Source organism: Pyrus communis, chromosome 9 (genome assembly GCF_041283825.1).
Source record: "Pyrus communis isolate YQ-2024b chromosome 9, ASM4128382v1, whole genome shotgun sequence".
Lineage (NCBI taxonomy): Eukaryota > Viridiplantae > Streptophyta > Magnoliopsida > Rosales > Rosaceae > Pyrus > Pyrus communis.
The window spans coordinates 3236359-3256461 of NC_142573.1; the positions used below are offsets into that span (position 1 = coordinate 3236359).

The 20103-nt window shown below is 35.4% G+C and overlaps 2 protein-coding genes and 1 pseudogene across 2 annotated transcripts; all 3 read left to right on the forward strand.

The window, feature by feature from the left end:
- Positions 1-1281: 1281 nt before the first annotated feature.
- Positions 1282-4461, forward strand: LOC148694047 (uncharacterized). Its single transcript, XM_088700125.1, has 3 exons — positions 1282-1359; positions 2293-2672; positions 3825-4461. The coding sequence occupies exons 1-3, from the start codon at positions 1282-1284 to the stop codon at positions 4312-4314; spliced, it is 948 nt and encodes a 315-aa protein (XP_088556251.1). The 3' UTR covers positions 4315-4461.
- Positions 4462-9647: 5186 nt separating this feature from the next.
- Positions 9648-11455, forward strand: LOC148694048 (pentatricopeptide repeat-containing protein At5g27110-like; annotated as a pseudogene).
- Positions 11456-15073: 3618 nt separating this feature from the next.
- On the forward strand, positions 15074-16951 carry LOC148694049 (uncharacterized). Its single transcript, XM_088700748.1, has 2 exons — positions 15074-15303; positions 16357-16951. Exons 1-2 carry the CDS (start codon positions 15236-15238, stop codon positions 16844-16846), a joined length of 558 nt encoding a protein of 185 aa, XP_088556874.1. The 5' UTR covers positions 15074-15235; the 3' UTR covers positions 16847-16951.
- Positions 16952-20103: the final 3152 nt, after the last annotated feature.

Sequence of the window (20103 nt, forward strand, 5' to 3'; positions counted from 1 at the left end):
GAAGGACGAAGACACTCGGCTGGGAATTTTTGTCTTCTGAAATTACTAATGTTCGATGTGATGTGGGATTGTCCTAAGAGGGGTGAAGCCAGAAAATGCCACCAATCAAATCTAAGGAAGCACTCACGAGTCACGATCGTTTCTTTTTAGGACTAGTTACATTTTATACCTTTTGGGTTTTACGTGATTTGTGAAATTTGCGATGAAATTTTAATTTTTTTTCAGTTTGCACAGTAAGATAATATTATTATGTCGTTTATGCATTTGGTCGGATTAATTGTTTGATCTTTTATTAAACAAATATAGATTGCAAAAAGAGCGTTTAACTCTCACAACCCAAATTCTATAAATTACAAATTCTGAGCCAAACAAGTAGATAACCAATACAAATCAAGTAGTCTCTTCCAAATTGCTCTCTAACTCACAAACTTGCAAATTGACTCTCACCAAATTACCAAACAAACAAGCCATAAATTTGCTACACTCATGACTCCAAACAATGATACTAATTAGATAAAACTCTCTAAACCAATAATGTTGGCACAGAAGTTATGGTCCCAGCTAGGTTATAGTTGTTTACTTTTATTGCATCCATTCTTCTGCTTATAGTTGACGCTAATTAGATTTTCTTTTGCTTATAGTTGTTACTTTTATTGCATCCATTCTTCTCTAAAACTGTATCATTCACGCACGCCAACGGACTCTGAGTGTAGTACCAAAAAAAAAAAAAAAAGGAGTTTTAACGAAAAGCTCACAGTACTATTCACTTTAACGAAAAACCACATTTTTACACTAAAAAGTCAATCTTGGTACTATTCACTTTACCTTTTATTTTGTCTTTATCGTTAAAACTCAAAGTTTTCAAGTCATTTTCATTAGTTTTTCTAAAAAAAAAAAGCTTATGCAATTTGCACAGTGGATGCAAATCTTAAAATTAACCCTCTAACATGTAGAAACATAATTTTAAAATACTTACCAAAATAATTTTAGTAAACTAAAAATAGCAGTCTAACATTAACTAATAACAAATAAGAAAGAAAATTCCAAATTTGCAGACAGCCCCAAAAAAATCAGAGAATCAACAATAGAAAGATCGAAGAAAGCCCTCGATCCAAATGCAAAAGCAAAAAAATTGAAACCAAATGAAAAAGAAATCACAGAGGTAATTGGAATTAGGGGATTTTCAAAACAGAAGTCCTAATTTTAATTCTAAATCCCCAAATTGAAACTTTAAAACCCTAATCCTCAATTTCAGAATCCAAATCAAGGTACAATAATTTCATGAATCTTGGTACCTTCATATCAGAGAAGCTTCGATTTGGAGGTCGTGGTAGGAGATGGAGGCGAAATCGTGAACTGGTTTGGTATTGTTGTGTTTTGAAAAAAAAACTGTTTTTGCTGTGCTGTGAGAATAAGCAGCAGAGTGTTTGGTAAAATTTTTTGTAAAAGTGATTTTGAAAAAAAAAAAAAAAAAAAAAAGCAGTATGATAGTGTTTGGTAAACTTTTATGTAAAACAGATGTGAAAAAAAACTGGTTTTTCAAAGCTAGGTTTTGCAGCTTCTTGTTTTTGGCTTTTTTTCATCCAAAACTATAAAAAAAAGCTGAAGCTGAATGTTTACCAAACACAAAAATAGCTCGTAGCTTTTTTTTATACTAACTTTTTTCAAAATCACCTTAGTACCAAATCAGGCCGAAGTTTGGATCGGAATATGGAGGACTCGTAGAAGTGTGGTGGTCGATGACCAGGACATGCAAGTCTATTTCTTTCCCTTGATCTAAGGGGTAGGCCCGTTAAATCATATCACCATAGAGGTAATACCTTCAGAGGATCAGGATCCCCTACTAATCTAAGAATGAGGATCCTCATGACCAAAGGATGTGGACCGTTAGATTTTTATCTAAGGGCTACAAACAGGAGGGTCTCTTTAAAGTTATAATAATTATAACCGTTGGATAAAAATCCAACGGTTGATATCTCTTGATCATGAGGATCCTCATCATTAGATTAGGAGAGAATCTTGGTCCACCTTCAGATACCAAATATTGACAAGTGGGGCCCATGGGACAACTTAAAATCTGATTTCCACAGCCAGCCGAATAAATTCACACACCATAGAAAAAAATTAAAAATATTAAAAAAATCGATTTATCTTTTCCCTGACCAAAAATTGATATAAAAAAATCGATTTATCTTTTCCGTGACCAAAAATCGATATATAAAAATCGTCTTATCTTTTCCCTGACCAAAAATCGATATATAAAAATCGATTTATCTTTTCCTTGATCTAAAGGGTAGGCCCGTAAAATCAATTTTCCAGTGGGGCCCGCCGGAAGGCTTAAAACCACCATCCCCGTCCCAAAACATCGTCCCAAATCGCAACCACTCCCCGCGGTTCCAAAACATCCTCGCTTCGCCGCTCCCCGCCCCGAACAACGACACCAACCATTCTCACTCCCCCTCCCCCCCCCCCACCCCTCCGGCGGGAACAAGAACACCTGCTCTCAACTTTGCATTCACACCAGAAGTTATGGGTGATCCTCTACGAATCCCAGCTGGGTTAGGACATTTTCTTTTGCTTTCCTTTTACTTCGCTCCCCCCCCGGCGGGAACAACAACACCTGCTCTCAACTTTGCATTGACACCAGAAGTTATGGGTGATCCTCCAGCTGGGTTAGTACATTTTCTTTTGCTTTCCTTTTACTTATTAGTTATCATCTTTTTAGTTTTTTGCATCCATTTGCACGCCGCCGACCTCTCAGTTCGGTGAAAGTTTTCGTTTTCAATTTTCAGGTCCAAGTCACAGAAACGTAATTTCAAAATATTTACAAAGGTTAAATAGTTTTTCATATACTTCACCATGTATGTATGCAAGTAGGCCTAGGTATGTATGTATGGAAAAGGATCCCCTCCGGATCCATTACGTGGGGATCCTAGGGATCTCCACATCTTAGCCGTTCATTGTGTATCGTACGGTCAGTTTTCGTCAGGTACTATTTATGTTTAATTTAAAATAATAAAAGTAAAATAATTTCTGACTGTACGATACGCGATGAACGGCTGAGATACGAGGATTCCTAGGATCCCCACATAATGGATCCAGAAGGGATCCTTTTCCTGTATGTATGTTGTGATTTTGTCCCCGTATTTCTTGATAGTTTTGTGGAAAGCTCTTTTCTCCTTTTTCATTTTTGTTCTTTCAAAATCAGCTGAGGAAAAGGTTTTTCCGTTCTGTTTCGAACCCGTTGTAAATTTTGAGTGAGTACAAGTAAATTCAAGGTAAAATAAGCCTAAAATATTATTTTTTTTCTTCAACTTTTGTGGAATTGAATTAGTGCCCATTTGATTATTATTTTGATTTAATATTTATATACAATAAATAAAGGAGAAATATTTAGATATATAAAAGAAATGACGAATAAAAAAGAGTGAAGAAACAATATGCATATCAAATGAGGTTTTGGATAAGCTCATGTTCTTAATTAATTAGCTAGCAAATGAGTTTGTAGTGGCCAGATATTCTAACAGTTGATGTCATTAACTAAGAGGAAGAAATTGAAAAGTTAGGAACCCCGAGAGAGATTTTCAATATGATCGGTAAACGGAGTGATTCATCACGTGTCTATATATGAATGATTGGATATGTGTGATGAAAAGTTAATAATTTAAAAAATTAAATTTCTCATTATATATATAAAAACACATAGTATACTATCTGTGTTCCGATCACAATGAAAAATTACTCAAATCGCTGTTATCATTAGAATAATGCTAGAAATATCATTTTTCTAATCATTAATTTCTATGTTGTTTATAATATAACAGCACTAGGGAGGGGGGTGGTCACTACAGTCCTCCACTGGCAGTACACAAATATATATTCTTTCTCCTGGGCATGCTGGGAGTCCTGTTGGGGGTGAAGCATGCGACCGGAGATTTGCCGTCTCCATTTGTCACAGACCACAAAACTGTTGTGGTGTTGATTGCTGATTTATTCGCTTATGTGGGGGCATTGGCGACTGCCAAGATTCTCCAAGCTTCCAACAATAGAAATACATATGAATTGATGAACAACATCAGCCTCTTGTTTGGAACTCTTGCAGTGATTCTGCTGGTGCTCCTCCTCGATCCAGGTTTCGGGTGGTTTACTCTTGCATGTTGGGTAGTATCTATTGCGATAATTGTGACCAAGTCCTACCAAAACCTAGGAAGACGCTGTACTGCAGCTCTTGGTTATGTCCGTGACAAAATGAAGAAGCTGATGATGAGAATGAAGGGCACCGAAGAACCCGAGAACCAGGACGGGATGCCTTAATACTCATGTCTACCACTTAAACTTTGATTGATTAACTTTCAGTTTATAGCGACTGCAACTCTTTGATTTCAATAAAAAAGTTCTCCTTGCATTTGAGTTTTATCAAGCTGTTGTTTTGCAAGTAAACTAGAAATAGCAGAAATCCCAAATTTGCAGACATCCCCTAAAAAAATCAGAATACAAAGATCGAAGAAAGCCCTCGATTAAAATTCAAAAGCAGAAAAATTGAAACCAAACACAAAGAAATCGAGCGGTAATTGGAATTAGGGGATTTTCAAACAGAAATCCTAATTTTAATTCTAAGTCCCCAAATTGAAAGTCCAAAACCCTAATCCTAATCGAAATCAAGGTACAATAATTTCATGAATGTTGGACCTTCAGATCAGAGAAGTTCGATTTGCAGGTCGTGGTGAAACCGTGGAAGTCTGGATCTGGAAAATGGAGAACTCATACAGGTGGTGGTCGATGACTCGACGGCCGACGTGTTGAGTCTGTTGGTAGAGGGAGGAGGAGGAGGAGAGTAGAGAGTGCAGAGACAATTCGAGAGATTAGAAAGAGTGTTGAGTCTTTTTTTTAATAAATAACAAAAAAAGGAATGAAATAAAAAAACAGAAGTGGGTGGGAGGGTTCATCGGCATTGCCTGGTCTCATCGGCGAAGAGACCCGCTTTCTTTTTTGCACGCTTACGACTAGGATTTTCCTTTTTGAATTTCATATTTTTTCTGCTTTTTAAATTTTATTTTTATCTTTAAAGCAAGAAAAAAATTTCATAATTAAAAAAATATGATCGAGCGCAAACCCACTCAACTATGACGCTTTGTTAATTATATTCACCTGTGTTTATAAGGAAAATTAATGAAAAATAGCTTGAAAACTTTGAGTTTTAACGAAAATAACAAAATAAAAGGTAAAATGAATAGTACTAGGATTGACTTTTTAGTGTAAAAATGAATAATACTGGGAACTTTTTATTAAAGTTCCCTTGTTTATATGTAACACAATACATAGGTTATTAAAACTTACAATAGAGGACCTATGCCTCGTGAACTCGGCACACCTTCAAGCCGGCCCTATTAAGGAGAGGGTAGAATTCAAACTATTACAATAATTTAAAAAATGAGAAAGTTTCGAACCTGGTATGCATGAGTGGAAATCTCAACCCTCTGGATAGGATATTGGATCATATGCAAGCCTAAAATATTGGATTGGAGGGTGTTTTGACATTTTAACTTGATTAGATAGGTTTTTGTGGAATTGAATAATGACATTTTCATTATGTTTCGTTTTAATATTTGTGTGTAGTAAATAGAGGAGAAATATGTAGATATATGAAAGAAATGACAAAAAAAAAAAAAAAAAAGCGTGCAAAAACAATATTTATGTCAAACGAGATCGTGGATAAGCTCATGCTCTTAATTAGTATTATGATCTAACAAAGATTGTCTTCTTGATATTTTCCTATTCCTTAATAGTACAATGCCACTTGTTCCCATGTAATCTTCACATCTAATCCTATATGTTGTTTATAATACAGCAGCACTAGGGAGGAGGGTGGTCAGTACATATCTCTACTAGCAGCACACAATTCTATATTCCATCTCCTCACCATGCTAGGAGTCCTCCTCGTTATTGTCTTTGTATTACTTGTTGTTGCCTTAGTTATAAACTACTTGTTATTGCCTTTGTATCATGTGTTATTGCGTTTTTTATTAAGTTAAATACGGTGTAAAATAGTGCTTGCAAACCCTTTCTTTTTAGTAACTGTTGAAACACAATTTGTAGATCCGAATTATGAATCAGATATTTACTCTAAGGAAAGTTGCAAATTCCACACAGAAATCCAAATGAGTATTTGTATGTGGACTTTGTTGTAGTCAATGATAAGATATCCTTGCAAGAGAGGAGATAATGGAATTGGAAGAATTTGAAATTTCAAACTTATTTTGTTGTTTAACTTTTTGGTTGGTGGTAGTTTTATTTTTAATTTTTTAATTTTTTAGGTTGGTAGTTTGTGTTATTGCGTTTTTTATTAAGTTAAATACGGTGTAAAATAGTGCTTGCAAACCCTTTCTTTTTAGTAACTGTTGGAACACAATTTGTAGATCCGAATTATGAATCAGATATTTACTCTAAGGAAAGTTGCAAATTCCACACGGAAATCCAGATGAGTATTTGTATGTGGACTTTGTTGTAGTCAATGATAAGATATCCTTGCAAGAGAGGAGATAATGGAATTGGAAGAATTTGAAATTTCAAACTTATTTTGTTGTTTAACTTTTTGGTTGGTGGTAGTTTTATTTTTAATTTTCTAATTTTTTAGGTTGGTAGTAGTTTTATGAAAAATTCAATTTTTATTAACAATATAAAACAAATAAATTTGTGATGTTTATTTTTTAGGGCGTAACAATTGAAATTTGTGATGTTTATGTCCGTACGCGGAAGGCTGGGAGGGTAGTATCGTCCATTGAAACAGTTCCACGCGCTTCGGCATTCGAGGAACGAGTCTGGAAGTTTCCGCTAAGTTGTAGCTTTTTCTGTGGACTAAGTCATCCATGCAACCTTAAACTAAAGGGTGCATTTTTGCTCGTCTATATTAATTTTGATGTATGCTCATCATACAGCTTATTAGCTGTCATGTGTCTTATTTTTAATCATAATAAACTTGTTAATTAAATATATCTTTTTCAAAATTTGAAACTAATTTTAAGCATTTAAAATAAAAATAAAAAATCCAAACCCCTCCAGCGTTTCAACTTCTCCACCAGCAACCCCATGAACACCCACGGCCAAAGATTCGATGATGACGATGAGAACATTGTTTTTACCTTTTCTTCCACTGTGACTATATGATCGTTGACTCAATAATCGAAGACCATACAACAACAGCCGGAGACAACTACGACGGCTGCACCATTGCAGCCATGAAATTCGATAGCAGCCTCACCTAAAGAACCAGCCCTTTCTCTTTCTTGGCGAGGACATTTCTGTGCACACACAAATTTGAAATTTTTTGCGATTTAGGATATATTTTTTTGGCGAGGACATTTGTTGAGTTTTCTTTATAAAATAAATTAGAGTTACAGTGGAATGAGAGGGATGGCGGAGGCCAGAGGGCGGACGACAGAGATGGCTGATTCACCATGGCTTCTAAACAAGACTAGTCTCTCTGCACGCGTGCGTGAGAGAGGTATTTTTGCATCACGGGCGCTACGTGCCTCAAAGATGTGTTGTTTTAAATATTCTTATATTTCTTAAGTGATTATTTTATAAATTGTGGGTGTGTCTCCATCACAACAATTTCTTATTATTTTCAATCATCTAACTTAGTCTTTTTGCACCCGCTCATTATACAGAAAAAATGAAATTTATGAATTACACCATAACCATTCCATATTTTTTTTTTGCTTGCTGATTATTATGGTGTCATTTTTTTTGTTTGGCTGATAGAATTTGGTTTCACGAACTAAACTATGCTTGGTCATTATTATCACTTTGGTAATTACTAATTAACAAAAAAAATAAAGTTAATCAGTGTAGTTAGAATTCTCTTATATCCATCAATATCGTTTTACCCATATGTATTGTACAGGAAGAAAATCAAGAGTTGGGTTCCTTAGTCATTAAGGGATTAAAAATGGTGGATGTCATTTTCGTTTACTATGATAATGGTGTTATCGTTATGCATGCCTTATTGTAATATTGCCATGTTCGTTGAAGAATTTAGCAGCATATATTCCATCCAATTTGCACATATGTGAGTAATCTCTCATACAATTTTTACTATTTTCCCTTTAAAACAACAACGAAGATATTATGGGAAAACATAAATGATTAAAAAAAATCTGAAAATATGACATGTAATTTCATTTCTAAATACATGCTGATAAAATTTAATGTCCTTAAATCAAAATTTTTAGATTCATAAGTTTTCAGTCAAAGTTATAGGACGGGCAATTGTTTAACATCAAGGCATTGGTAGAACACGCACCAGGTAATAATGAACTTGATTTTAATTATGACAAATTCAAACTGCAATGAATAATTTGGAAATGTGAATGCCTCTAATTGTTTAACGTCAAGGGGCATTACTTAAACATGTATAGGATGCTTCACCTATTTGACGTTAAACAAATGTCCAAGTTGCAGCTGTTTCCCTCTCCTATTAATGGAAGTGATTTACTTAAAAACTTGGAAATGTGAATGCCTCTAATTTATATATGGACATTATATAATTGTCAAATATTTAAAAGTCAAGCATTTGGTTGGAGCATAATTAATTTTTTTTTCTAATTAATTGGTTTTACTACTCCTAATAAAGTACGTACAAGGTGATTAGCTAGGGAAATTCATCCACTTACTCATCTAATTTTCTTTCCAGCAGCACGAAGGAGGATAGTGGTCCCCGCAAATGTATTTTCTTTCTCCTCACCATGCTAGGCTTGCTGCTCCAAGTTAAATGTGCAGCCTTGCAAGCGTCTCCATTTGACACAGACTACGTCACTGTTTTGATGTTAATTGCCATTTATTTGCTTACGCCGGGACATTGGCCATTGTTAAGATACTGCAAGCTTCCCACAATTCAAATCTGTATGAATTGATGAATAAAATTAGCCTTTTGTGTGAAACTTTTGCCTTAATTCTACTAACGTTCCTCCTAGTCCCAGATTTTGGGTGGTTTGCTCTCGCATGTTGGGCCATATGCTTTGTGACAACTATGGTTAAGCCTTATCCAACCTTGAAAGGACTTTGTATAAGTACAAATGCAACTGACATGCTCCATTATGTAATTCGCAAACTGAAGGAGCTAAACATGAGATTGAATGGCATAGAAGAATCTCAATCTCAAGACCAAAATGAGATAGTTTAATTATTGGGTATATTTCAGTTTGCACCCTCAAGTTTGTGTTTAATTGTAACTCCACACAAAATCTTAAAACTGTATAACTTTGTACAAAAAATTAAGATTTCAGTGTAATATCATAGATTCATCAACTTGTTTGTTAGTATCCTTGTTATATGTTACGTGGCATCATGAGGTCTACTCTATCACATATATGGACTACCCAAATTAAAAAATCAAAAGAAAATTTTACTTTTGGAAATTCATTCAAATCTTATATATATATATATATATATATATATATATATATATAAAGTACGATATTCATTTACATATTACAACAAAATGAACATGAATGTAGAGTTTTTATTTTTGGAATGAATATATATAATTAGTCACAGCATATGAAGTTAACATTTTTTTTTCTTTTTAACAATTCATGAAGTTAGGAACTTCTTCTCAATAATGCCACTTGCTCCAAATACCCAATACACAGAGACTGTATATTTCTAATCAAATTGCTATCACCCTAAAATATTTAAATTAATGTATTCGACCAACCTCGCTTCTTTCTTGGACAATTGTTCAGACGCTCTCTCACTGAGAAAACTCCACGCTCGCATTTTCGCTCACGGCCTCGGAAACAATATATTTCTCGGCTGCAAGCTCCTGAATTGCTACGCAAAGTTCGACCTTTTATCAGATTCCGGATGGGTTTTCGACAGAATCGTCAACGGGAATCTGTCTCTCTGGAGTGCAATTCTTGTTGGGTATTTCAGAGCCGGTCAATTCGACGAAGTTCTTCGGCGGTACGTAGATTTGAGGCGGTGGAATATCGGGTTGGATAGCGGCGCCATTACGTTTGGTTTGAAAAGTTGTATCGAGTTGGGGGGTTTGGGATTTGGACGAGGGATTCATGGGGATGCTTTGAAGTCTGGGTTTAGTTCAAATGGATTTGTGGGTTCGTCGCTTATCGGGTTGAACTCTAGATTTAGGTTTGTTGAAGATGCAGCTGAAGTGTTCGATGAAATTACTGGGAGAGATATTGTTGCTCAGAGTGGCGACCAACGTGCTTGTGAGGCTTTTGGGTTTGCTCGCCGTATGCAGAGGCAAGGATTGCATCCAAATCGGGTCACTCTTGTTAGCTTACTTCAGGCAGCGTCGCAGTTAGAGGTACTGAAAGAAGGACGTTCAGTCCATGGCTATGCTATTAGAAGAGGAATTGGTGGTTCGGATGAAGTATTCGAAACAAGTCTCGTGGACATGTATAACAAATGTGGATCCCCATTTTTGGCGATATGAACAACGATACATCCTGCATTTTTGGCGAAATGGATAGAAAGACTATTGGTTCTTGGAATGTGATGATTGCTGGTTATCTTAAATTGGAGCAACCCTTGGAGGCTTTCCGCCTTTTCTGTAGAGTGATGGGAGAAAATTTTGTCCCGGATTTGATAACTTTGTCCAATGGGATTCTGTCTTGTGCTTGCTTGAATTATTTGCGTCCTGGAAAGAGTATCCATGGTTATATTATTCGAGCTGGTGTTCAAATTGATCTATTGGCAGCAACCGCTCTGGTCGATCTATACTCCATATCAAACAAGTTGATCCAGTCCAGGGAACTATTTGATAGAATGGAGAAAAAGGATGCTATATCTTATGATGTGATGATGACGGGCTATGTTTACCGTGGCCATGCCGATGAAATCGTAACATTGTTTCGATCGATGCAAATGGAGCAAGCACAGCATGATTTAGCTACTCTGATGACTTTGCTTCATGCAATTTGTGAGCTTGGAAGTCTGAATTTTGCAAAGGAAGTCCACTGTAACTTATATCGAGCTGATATGAACAACGATACATCTCTCACCAATTCTTTGGTCACGACTTATTCCGAGTGTGGGAAATTAAATACGGCATCTAGTCTATTTGAGCATGCAGTTGAACGGTGTCTGACATCATGGAACACGATGATGCTTGCATATGGGATGCACGGCAGACCCTTTAACCTTTTCGTTGTCATCGTCAACTAATTTCTGAAACATTATTCACATAGATCAATAACCTGAGTACTCCAAGGAAAGTTGCGAGTTAGAGACATCACCTAATTTGTTGGAAAATTACAAAAATAAAATTGCCCAAATGGGTGGACCACTGAGTCAGTGACAATGACTAAGATAATCTTCCATATCTTGTGGTTAAAGGGCAGTATTGTCCATTGGATCTTTACGACGCCATCGCCAAGTTATTTGTCTTATGAGTGTGATAAATATATGGACTTGCATGATAATCATGCTTTCATAGTGTTGCATAAAATTTTCTTGAAATCGAAGTACGATATTCATTGGTAGCAATTGAAAATGTAAATGTGAATATAAATAATTTTTTAACAAAAAAAAAACCTATAAATATTTCAAATTCATGAGTTTAATTCCATGTCAAACTAGTTTTGTTCAAAAACTTACATATTTATTAAATTCACACTAGTGTAGTATTAGTGTTATAAGTATCAAAATTAGGCTATTTAAAAACATTTTTATATATTAATATCACATTTTAACATATTTAGAGAGGGAAACGTGTCATTTAAACACGTTTCTGTATTTTTTGTGTATATTAGAGCAAATTAAGGTAAACTCATCTAAACATACACATAATCCATAGTATATGATCCATAAAGCATTTCAATACATATGGAATTGTCCTCAATGACTTATCATAGTTTTAAAAAATAAAAACTAAAATTATGATCACGTATTACAAATATTAACTACCTTTCTCACTATACATAACAAATTTTCCATGTTGAGTTCATGTTAATAGAATGAAATTTTATCTTTATTCAAAACAAATATTTTGTTTCTTCAGTTTCTTTGAATTCAAACAAAATTGAACTGTTGAATAAAAAATAGGGATGTAAAATAGCTTACGTGGCTCGGGAATTGGATTCGATGATTCAACATTAGTGTAATACCCCGTGTTTCAGTCACATTGTAAAATCTTTCATAACCAAATTGCTTTTATGACCCAACGAGTGAGCTACAGTGACTAAAAATATTTAGGAATATGTTTGTTCACGACTCTAAGATAATAGTGATGCTTGTATTTATAACTATTTGATAAGTCTAAATATCAAAAATATACTGTTAAATGAATTTAAATATTAAAAATATGTGTGATGAGTAGAAACAAATTTCAAAATTTAAGTGGTGAGTTGCCACTACTTGAAGATAATGAGTAAATATGCACCCGCAAATCTGCAATGTGTTTTTTTTTTTTTTTTTTTTTTTTTTTTTTTTTTTAATTTAATTAAATTAAATTTATTTTTTTATGAATATCTGTGAGGTGTTTGGAACGTGCGCCGAAGGCTGGAGTTGTCCATTGCATCAGTTTGGCGCTTCGGCATACGACGAACGAGTTAGGAACTTTCTATTTTTTGTGAAAGTTCAGTTGTAGCACTTCTTCATGCCTTTGACAAATTGAAAGATTTCATATTGCATGGACTACTGACGCGGTTCCTTATGTCCGTGAAAATGAAGGAGGTGATGAGGTTGAACGGCAGCGAAGAACCACAGAACCAGAACCGGGATGCCTGAGTATAATAAGTAAGCTGGAATGCAGAGTACACCTTTTCAATACATGTGTTTTCTTTTTTTTTTCATCCCAAATCAAAGAAAAAGGAGAGAATATCATACCGGATCAAATCCAATCGTTACATGATAATTGTATTACACAATTGCATGTAACAGTAAGACTTCATCTCATCGATTTGTCTTTGTGAAATTAATGAAAAGGAGTAGGGGTATTGTTGTCCAAAAAATTATTATTTTATGTTTCATAGTCTATAACAACTAACAAGTAGTTCTGAGAGGGAGGGTGGCATAAAAAAATAACTAAAATCTGTTTTACGGAACATCGCGTCTCAAGCAAATTGGCGCACCAAACATGGGACGAGTGCTTCCCGTCTCACAACGTTCCGTCCCATTGCACGTTAATTCGTTGGAAATTTCACATAGAAGGTTAGACCCTTTTTTTTTTTTTTTTTTTTGGAAACTGTAGAAAGTTAGACTTTGGACATCATCTAATTCGTTACAAATTCCACGTAGAAGGTGCAAAAAATCAACGATAAAAAAAATATAAGAATCAAACCCACACCTACACTACACAAAGCAAAGAACAGAGAAGGTGCAAAAAATCAAATGACAAAAAAAAACAAAATATAAGAATCAAACCCACATGCACACTTACCACAAAGCAAAGAGATGGAATCAAACCCACACGCACACTTACCACAAAGCAAAGAGATGGAAAGCGAAACCATCGATCCCTTGGTTAGACTTCGGACATCATCTAATTCGTTAGAAATTCCACGTGGAAGGTGCAAAAAATCAAATGATAAAGCAAAGAACACTTTCCATCAGCCACAAATCCAAAAGGCAAATGATAAAATAAACCCGCCGGCTGATAAAATACAAGAATAAACCGCAACGTAGAACTCATCCATCTAGAACCCACATGCATCGGTCATTTCTGAATTCTAACCGGGCCCCACGCTGTCCATCTCGGCATTCGTCGGTACTGCAAACCGACTCAAAACCTCATCTCCCCCGACCGATTCCTTTTTCATCTCCTGAATATACGGTGTCCACTATTTATCAATATTTCTACGTCTATAATATAGTCCAAATAATTAATTAGAGAATAATCAGTGCAGATATAATCGTAATTTGTTAGAGAAGAATGATATTGCTTCTCACGGCATTCATGAGACCATAATATATGAACAAAGTCTATTAAAAGAATAATGATAGGTAGACTAATAATTTTAATCTTTAGCATTAGTTATATCTAATGATGGATAGAAATTACGTGACTATTATTAATTAATATTACGGCCTAGTGATATTTTTCTTCATTTGTAAGTGAGATGTTTTAGATTTGATCATTGTCAAAGATAAATTTGAATTACATTATTGCTAATTATTATGAGACTTAACCCACTCTCTTACTCTCTTAATATAAATAATATCGTTTATTAAAAATAAAAAAAAACCACGTGACTGTTTCTCTCTCCTTTCTCATGCCTTCCCTCAACAGTCATACATAACTGCTAACCCTCTGGGCTTCGAACAAAATAAGCATATATATATGCATACAAACATTTCGGTTAACCCTCGAGGCTTAGAAAAGTTACTTTTTAAAAAAAATAAAAAAGGACAAGTTGGTGACTTAATGCATCATTTTGAAGATCGAAAAGATTTATAAAGGTATTTCAGCATTTCTTTGTTTCTAAAACTTATTGTTCAATTCACCAGCATTAATAATCGAATTCAGAACGTGTCATGTAGAATACGGACCTAAAAATCGTCAATTTATCATTGAATCATCCGTGGTAGTTCTTTACTTAGAAAAGTTAGTTTCGTACAATGTTTCTCCTGTTTTGTTAAATTGTATCAATCATAATTAATATAAACATTTTCTGGAAGAGTAACTTTGAAGTGTTTTTTATAAAACACTTGGATTTTATTTTATAAAAAATTTGTCCTATAAAACTACTTCAAGTAAAAACATTTGCGAGTAGAAGTACATTATATGTCAAAAAATTTCAAATGGACCCTACGTGTGGATCTCGACACCTTGTGAATTATTTTATAGTACACCTTGTGGAAAAACTACGAATGCCCCACGTTGTCCAGTTCGGCATTCGTCGGCTCCAAACCGACTTAAACCCCGTCATTTCCTTTCCTTCCTGCTTACCCCTCGATATTTTTGCCACATACAAGGTCAGACTAAACTTTGGTCAAAGGTCTCTTTGCAGAAGGAATATCGAAATATATATATATATATATATATATATATATATATATATATATTATGGGACCATGCTGTGTATAATCTCAAAACTTGCTAGTTCTAACAAGTCCAATCTTTCCCTCCCTATAAGTAGTACACCACCTCTGAAATTATTCTTTAACTTTAAGGTTCTTCCTTTCCGCTACTCACTCCATACGCAACTTTTTAGTATCCATCTCCTGAATATTCTCGCGGCCACCGCAGCGTTCCTCGCAAGAGTTTCAACACATGCACAGAACCCACATCCCCCTTATACACGTCGGAACTTCGGTTAATCCTCCACAAATCCCAGCTGGGTTAGTATATTTTCTTTAGTTATCATCATTTAGTTGTTTAATTTTTTGAATCCATTCTTCTCTGAAACTCTTTCATCTACGATACTTCTTTTTCGTTTTCAATTTCCAGGTTCAAGTTATGGATCAAAGAAATTTGGTTTCCAGATATTCTATAACATGCCTTCTGATCAATTCACTCTCTTTATAATACCTGTAGTACAAGAAAAAGGCGCATTCTGCAATTTGCATAATGGATGCAAATATTAACATTGACCCTCTAACAGAAACGTAATTTCAAAATATTTACCAAAATAATTTTTACCCAGGTTAAATAGTTTTTCATATACTTCGCCATGTATGTTGTTATTCTGTCCTCGTATATCTTGATAGTTTTGTGGAAAACTATTTTTCCCCTTTTCATTTTAGTTTTTTCATAATCAACTGGGAAAAAAGTTTCTTCGTTATGTTTTGTACTTGTTAATTTCGAGTGAGTGCAAGTAAATTCAAGGCAAAATAAGCTTAAAATCAATTTTTTCAAATTTTATTATTATTAAGAAGACAGGAAGAATTCGAAACTGTTTTAATAATTTAGGGGAGGAGAGAGTTTCGAATCCGGTGTGCATTAGTGAAAAACCCAACACTTTATTCACTAGGATATTAGACCACATACAAACCTAAAATCTTTGATCGTGGGATGTTTTGACATTTCAACTTGATTAGATAGGATTTTGTGGAACTAAATTAGTGTCCGTTTGATTTTTTTTTTTTTTTTTCCGTTTTAATATTTGTGTGCTGTAAATAAAGGAGACATATGTAGACATACAAAAGAAATGACGAATAAAAAAGAGTGAAGAAACAATTTGTATGTGAAACGGGATCTTTGATAAGCTCATGTTCTTAATTAGCTAGCCAATGAGTTTGGGTTGTGGGCAGATATTCTAACTGTTGATGACGCATGTCAATGTCATTAACTAATATGGAAAAACTGAATATTAGGAACTCCTGTTATCATTAGAGTAATGTTACAGAGATCATTTTCCCATTCATTAATTTGCTGTGTTGATTATAATACAGCAGCACTATGGTGGAGGGTGGTCAGTACAAATCTCTACCGGCAGCACACAAATGTATATTCCATCTCCTCAACATCCTAGGAGTCCTCCTCCAAGTGAAGCATGCGACCGGAAATTTACCGTCTCCATTTGTCATAGACCACAACACTGTTGTGATGTTGATTGCTGATTTACTCACTTACGCGGGGACATTGCAGACTGCCAACATTCTCCAAGCTTCCAACAATACAAATATATATGAATTGACGAACAACATCAGCCTCTTGTGTGGAACTCTTGCGTTGGTTCTACTGGTGCTCCTCCTCGTTCCAGCTTTTGGATGGTTTACTCTTGCATGTTGGGCCATATATTTTGTGATAATTGGGACCAAGTCCTACCAAACCCTAAGAACACTATGTGCTGACGTTATTCGTTATGTCTGTGACAAAATGAAGGAGGCGATGAGGTTGAACGGCATTGATGAACCCCAGAACCAGAACGAAAATGCCTGAGTATGATAATTAAGCTGGAATGCAGAGTACAACTTTTCAAAACATGTATTTTCTTTTTTTCATCCCAAATCAAAGAAAAAGGAGAGAATATCTTATCGGATCAAATCTAATCGTTACATGATAATTGTATTACATAAATGCATGTAACAGTAAGACTTCATCTCATCGATTTCTCTGTCTCTGTAGTACAAGGCATGTGCTTTTTGATAATGGATGCAGACCTTAATATTAACCCTCTCCATGCAGGAACACAAGTTCGAAATAATTGTTTCGTTTCCTTTTTTATTGAATTGGAAAAAAACACCTTAGCAACCATGTAAGAAAAAACACTTCAAAGCTCAATTGAAGGAAAAACCCCTCAACTATCCACTTATCATGATCCTTAGTTGCAAAATTTTCTTTGTTCGAAGTGTTCTGACGTTGCTCGCCGCACAAGTGCATTTGTTGCTTTCATTTTGTTGCAAGTGTAGCCCAAAAGTACCGCGTTTCTTTTGCTCTCATTCACCGCCGTTCCATCTTCTGTAGTACTTTAAGCTTCACGGCCACAATTGGTCATATTCCTCGCCACCAAACTCTGTTTTGGAGTTCTCTTTTTCCTATGACAAAAAACAGAGCTCTCCTTTGACCAAAAAAATAGAAACCAGAGTCCTTGTGTGAGTCTGTGTGAGAGAGAGAATGCATAACAAGTCTTCGATCTGATTTATGTTTTTGTGTTCCTAGGTTGGTGGAAATTTTGGTGAATTTCTTTTCAATTCTTTTGTCCAAGTTATGGATCAGATAAATTTTGTTTCCCTGCATAACATTTACTCAGATTTTACAACCTCAAACTTTCATCTGTAAGACATCCGCTGGTGAATTCTGTCTCTTTGCTTGTAGTACAAGGAAATTAAAGATCTTTTGGACAATGGATGCCAACATTAACGTTAACCCTCTACATGTAGAAACGTCAGTTCAAAATATTTGTTTGTTTGATTTATTTATTAATATTAATAAACTAAGATTATGTACATAATATGTAAGTGGTAACAGTTCATTAGGGTCACTCCACAAATGCATTTTCTTTCTCCTCCCACATTAGCTGTAAAGATAGTCCAAGCTCACATCTCACGTTTGGCTGAACTCATGAACAATGTTAGCCTCTTGTCCGGAACTCTAGCCTCCATTATGTTATTGTTCATCCTGGTACCGGTTTTCGGCTGGTTCGTTCTCGTCTTGTGGACGTCTGGATGGTTTGTTTTGTGAGAGTTGCAAGTTAGTCATACCAATACTTGAAAGGCTTTTGTGAAGGTGCACTTGCAGCACCCTTGTATGCCTGTGACAAATTGAAAGGGCTACCTTTACTTATAAGTTATACCACAATTGAACAATACATGAGTTCCAATTAGTAGTTCATAACTAATTTATTCCTCCATCATTTAGTGTAAATATCATTGTATTAACAAACAAACAAAAATTGTAGTGGCTAAACTTTACTAATTCAGGCTTAGAGCACGTCTTTCTAAATTCGTGTTCATTGTTTTGAGCCTGTGAAATAAAAAATTAAAAGGAACTTTGTTCAAACTAACACGACGGCAGAAACCTTCAAATTCTCTCACATTATTTATCCTGAAGATAATACTGTCCTATCGGAAAATTGACAATATTCTATATAACTTATACCGGGTGGTTTCACTTCTACAGAAAATGTTCTTTTAATCATCAAGAATGCACAATCACTCACCTTTAAATTTAATATTAAGAGTAAAGAATAAATTAAAATTATAAATTAATAAGAAATTATTATTGGCACTTCAAAATATTATTTGAATATAGATTGCATTGGCTTGAAGCAACTTGTGGACAAAAAAATTATTTCTCTTCAGGGGCTGAGGTACCAAGAAAGCCGACAAGGAAGATTGCATTGGCTTGAAGCAGTATCACTTGGCAATGGTGAATCTTCCAAAGAAAGTGAAGGTTCTCATCATCTGAATATAGATTCCTTACAGAACCTTTCTAAGCAGTTTGTGAACCGAGCTGATTTGAGAAATGGCCGTTCTCAAGGTCTTATTCCAGATTCCTCTTCATTAGTGCATGGCCATGATGCTGAAAATGGCTACTCTGCTAGAATTGCGTTTGATAAGAGTGATATGGTTCAGGATCCTGTGTCATGTTCGTGTAGAGAGCAACTGATTGCAGACGGTCTGGTTCTAGACAAGGGATTATCAAACGAGAATTCTGGTTCAAGACACCAAATAGATTTAAATAGATGTTTAACTGAAGAAGAAACTCAAAGGATTGCCACTGAGGATGGTAACTGTGATAGATTTGGAGGCACCGATAGTAGTTGAAACAGATACATATGGGGAAGATTCCATTGAAAGAAGACGTAAGGATTCACCTCATGAGGGCCTTATCAGAGCAGCAGCTGAGGCTCTAGCTGCCATGCATCTCATCATCTCAAACTCACGATATGCTGCAGGACAATGCCATTAGTGGCAAACCGACTCCCTTCGTTGGTTTGCAAAAATAATTTCTTCATGTGATGGAAGTCTTGACAATGGAGGTGCGGCAGAGGTTAAGCGAACTGCCAGTGAAGAGTCATTTCCCAATGTGACGGATTACTTTGGGCACATGACATTAAATTTGGTGGAAACCAAGGAAGAGCGGCCCTGCAGACTTCCAGAGAAATGTACTTCCCGGTCTTGTTTCTTTGTCAAGAAATGAGGTGACTGATGATCTTCAAATAATTGAGGGGTTGATTATGGAATCTGGTGGGAGTTGGCTGTCAAGTTTGTCACAAAGAAATTCCGGTGAGGGTGGTAGGGGAAGGGGGAGGAAGCGTATGGGAACTTCTGCTCCGTCTACTACTGTGGCTGAAGTTAAGCAGCCCCAGATAGATCAACCGAAATGCATGGAGCTGCAGGGACCTGAGGAGAGAAATCTTACCTGTTGGGGTAAGAGGACAAGGCGTCCACCACGGCAAAGATATACGATTGATAATTCTCCTATTCCTCTCAACTAAGTATGGATAGCAGTCATTTCCATAGAGATACAGAATCGCATCAAGTAGCGCTGGCATGCATGGATTTGTCCTCGAGTTTTCTAAGCCGTGGAGTTGTAATTTTATAGGTTTATGCCGAATCTGAGTTATCCTTGATTCAGTTTCACGTATTCTGAATGAACTTGTATGATTAATCAGAATAAGTTTACATAACAATTTGTTAAACTGAGGAATTGTAACAATACTTTAGGTTGATTTTTGCATCCAGTCTTCTCTG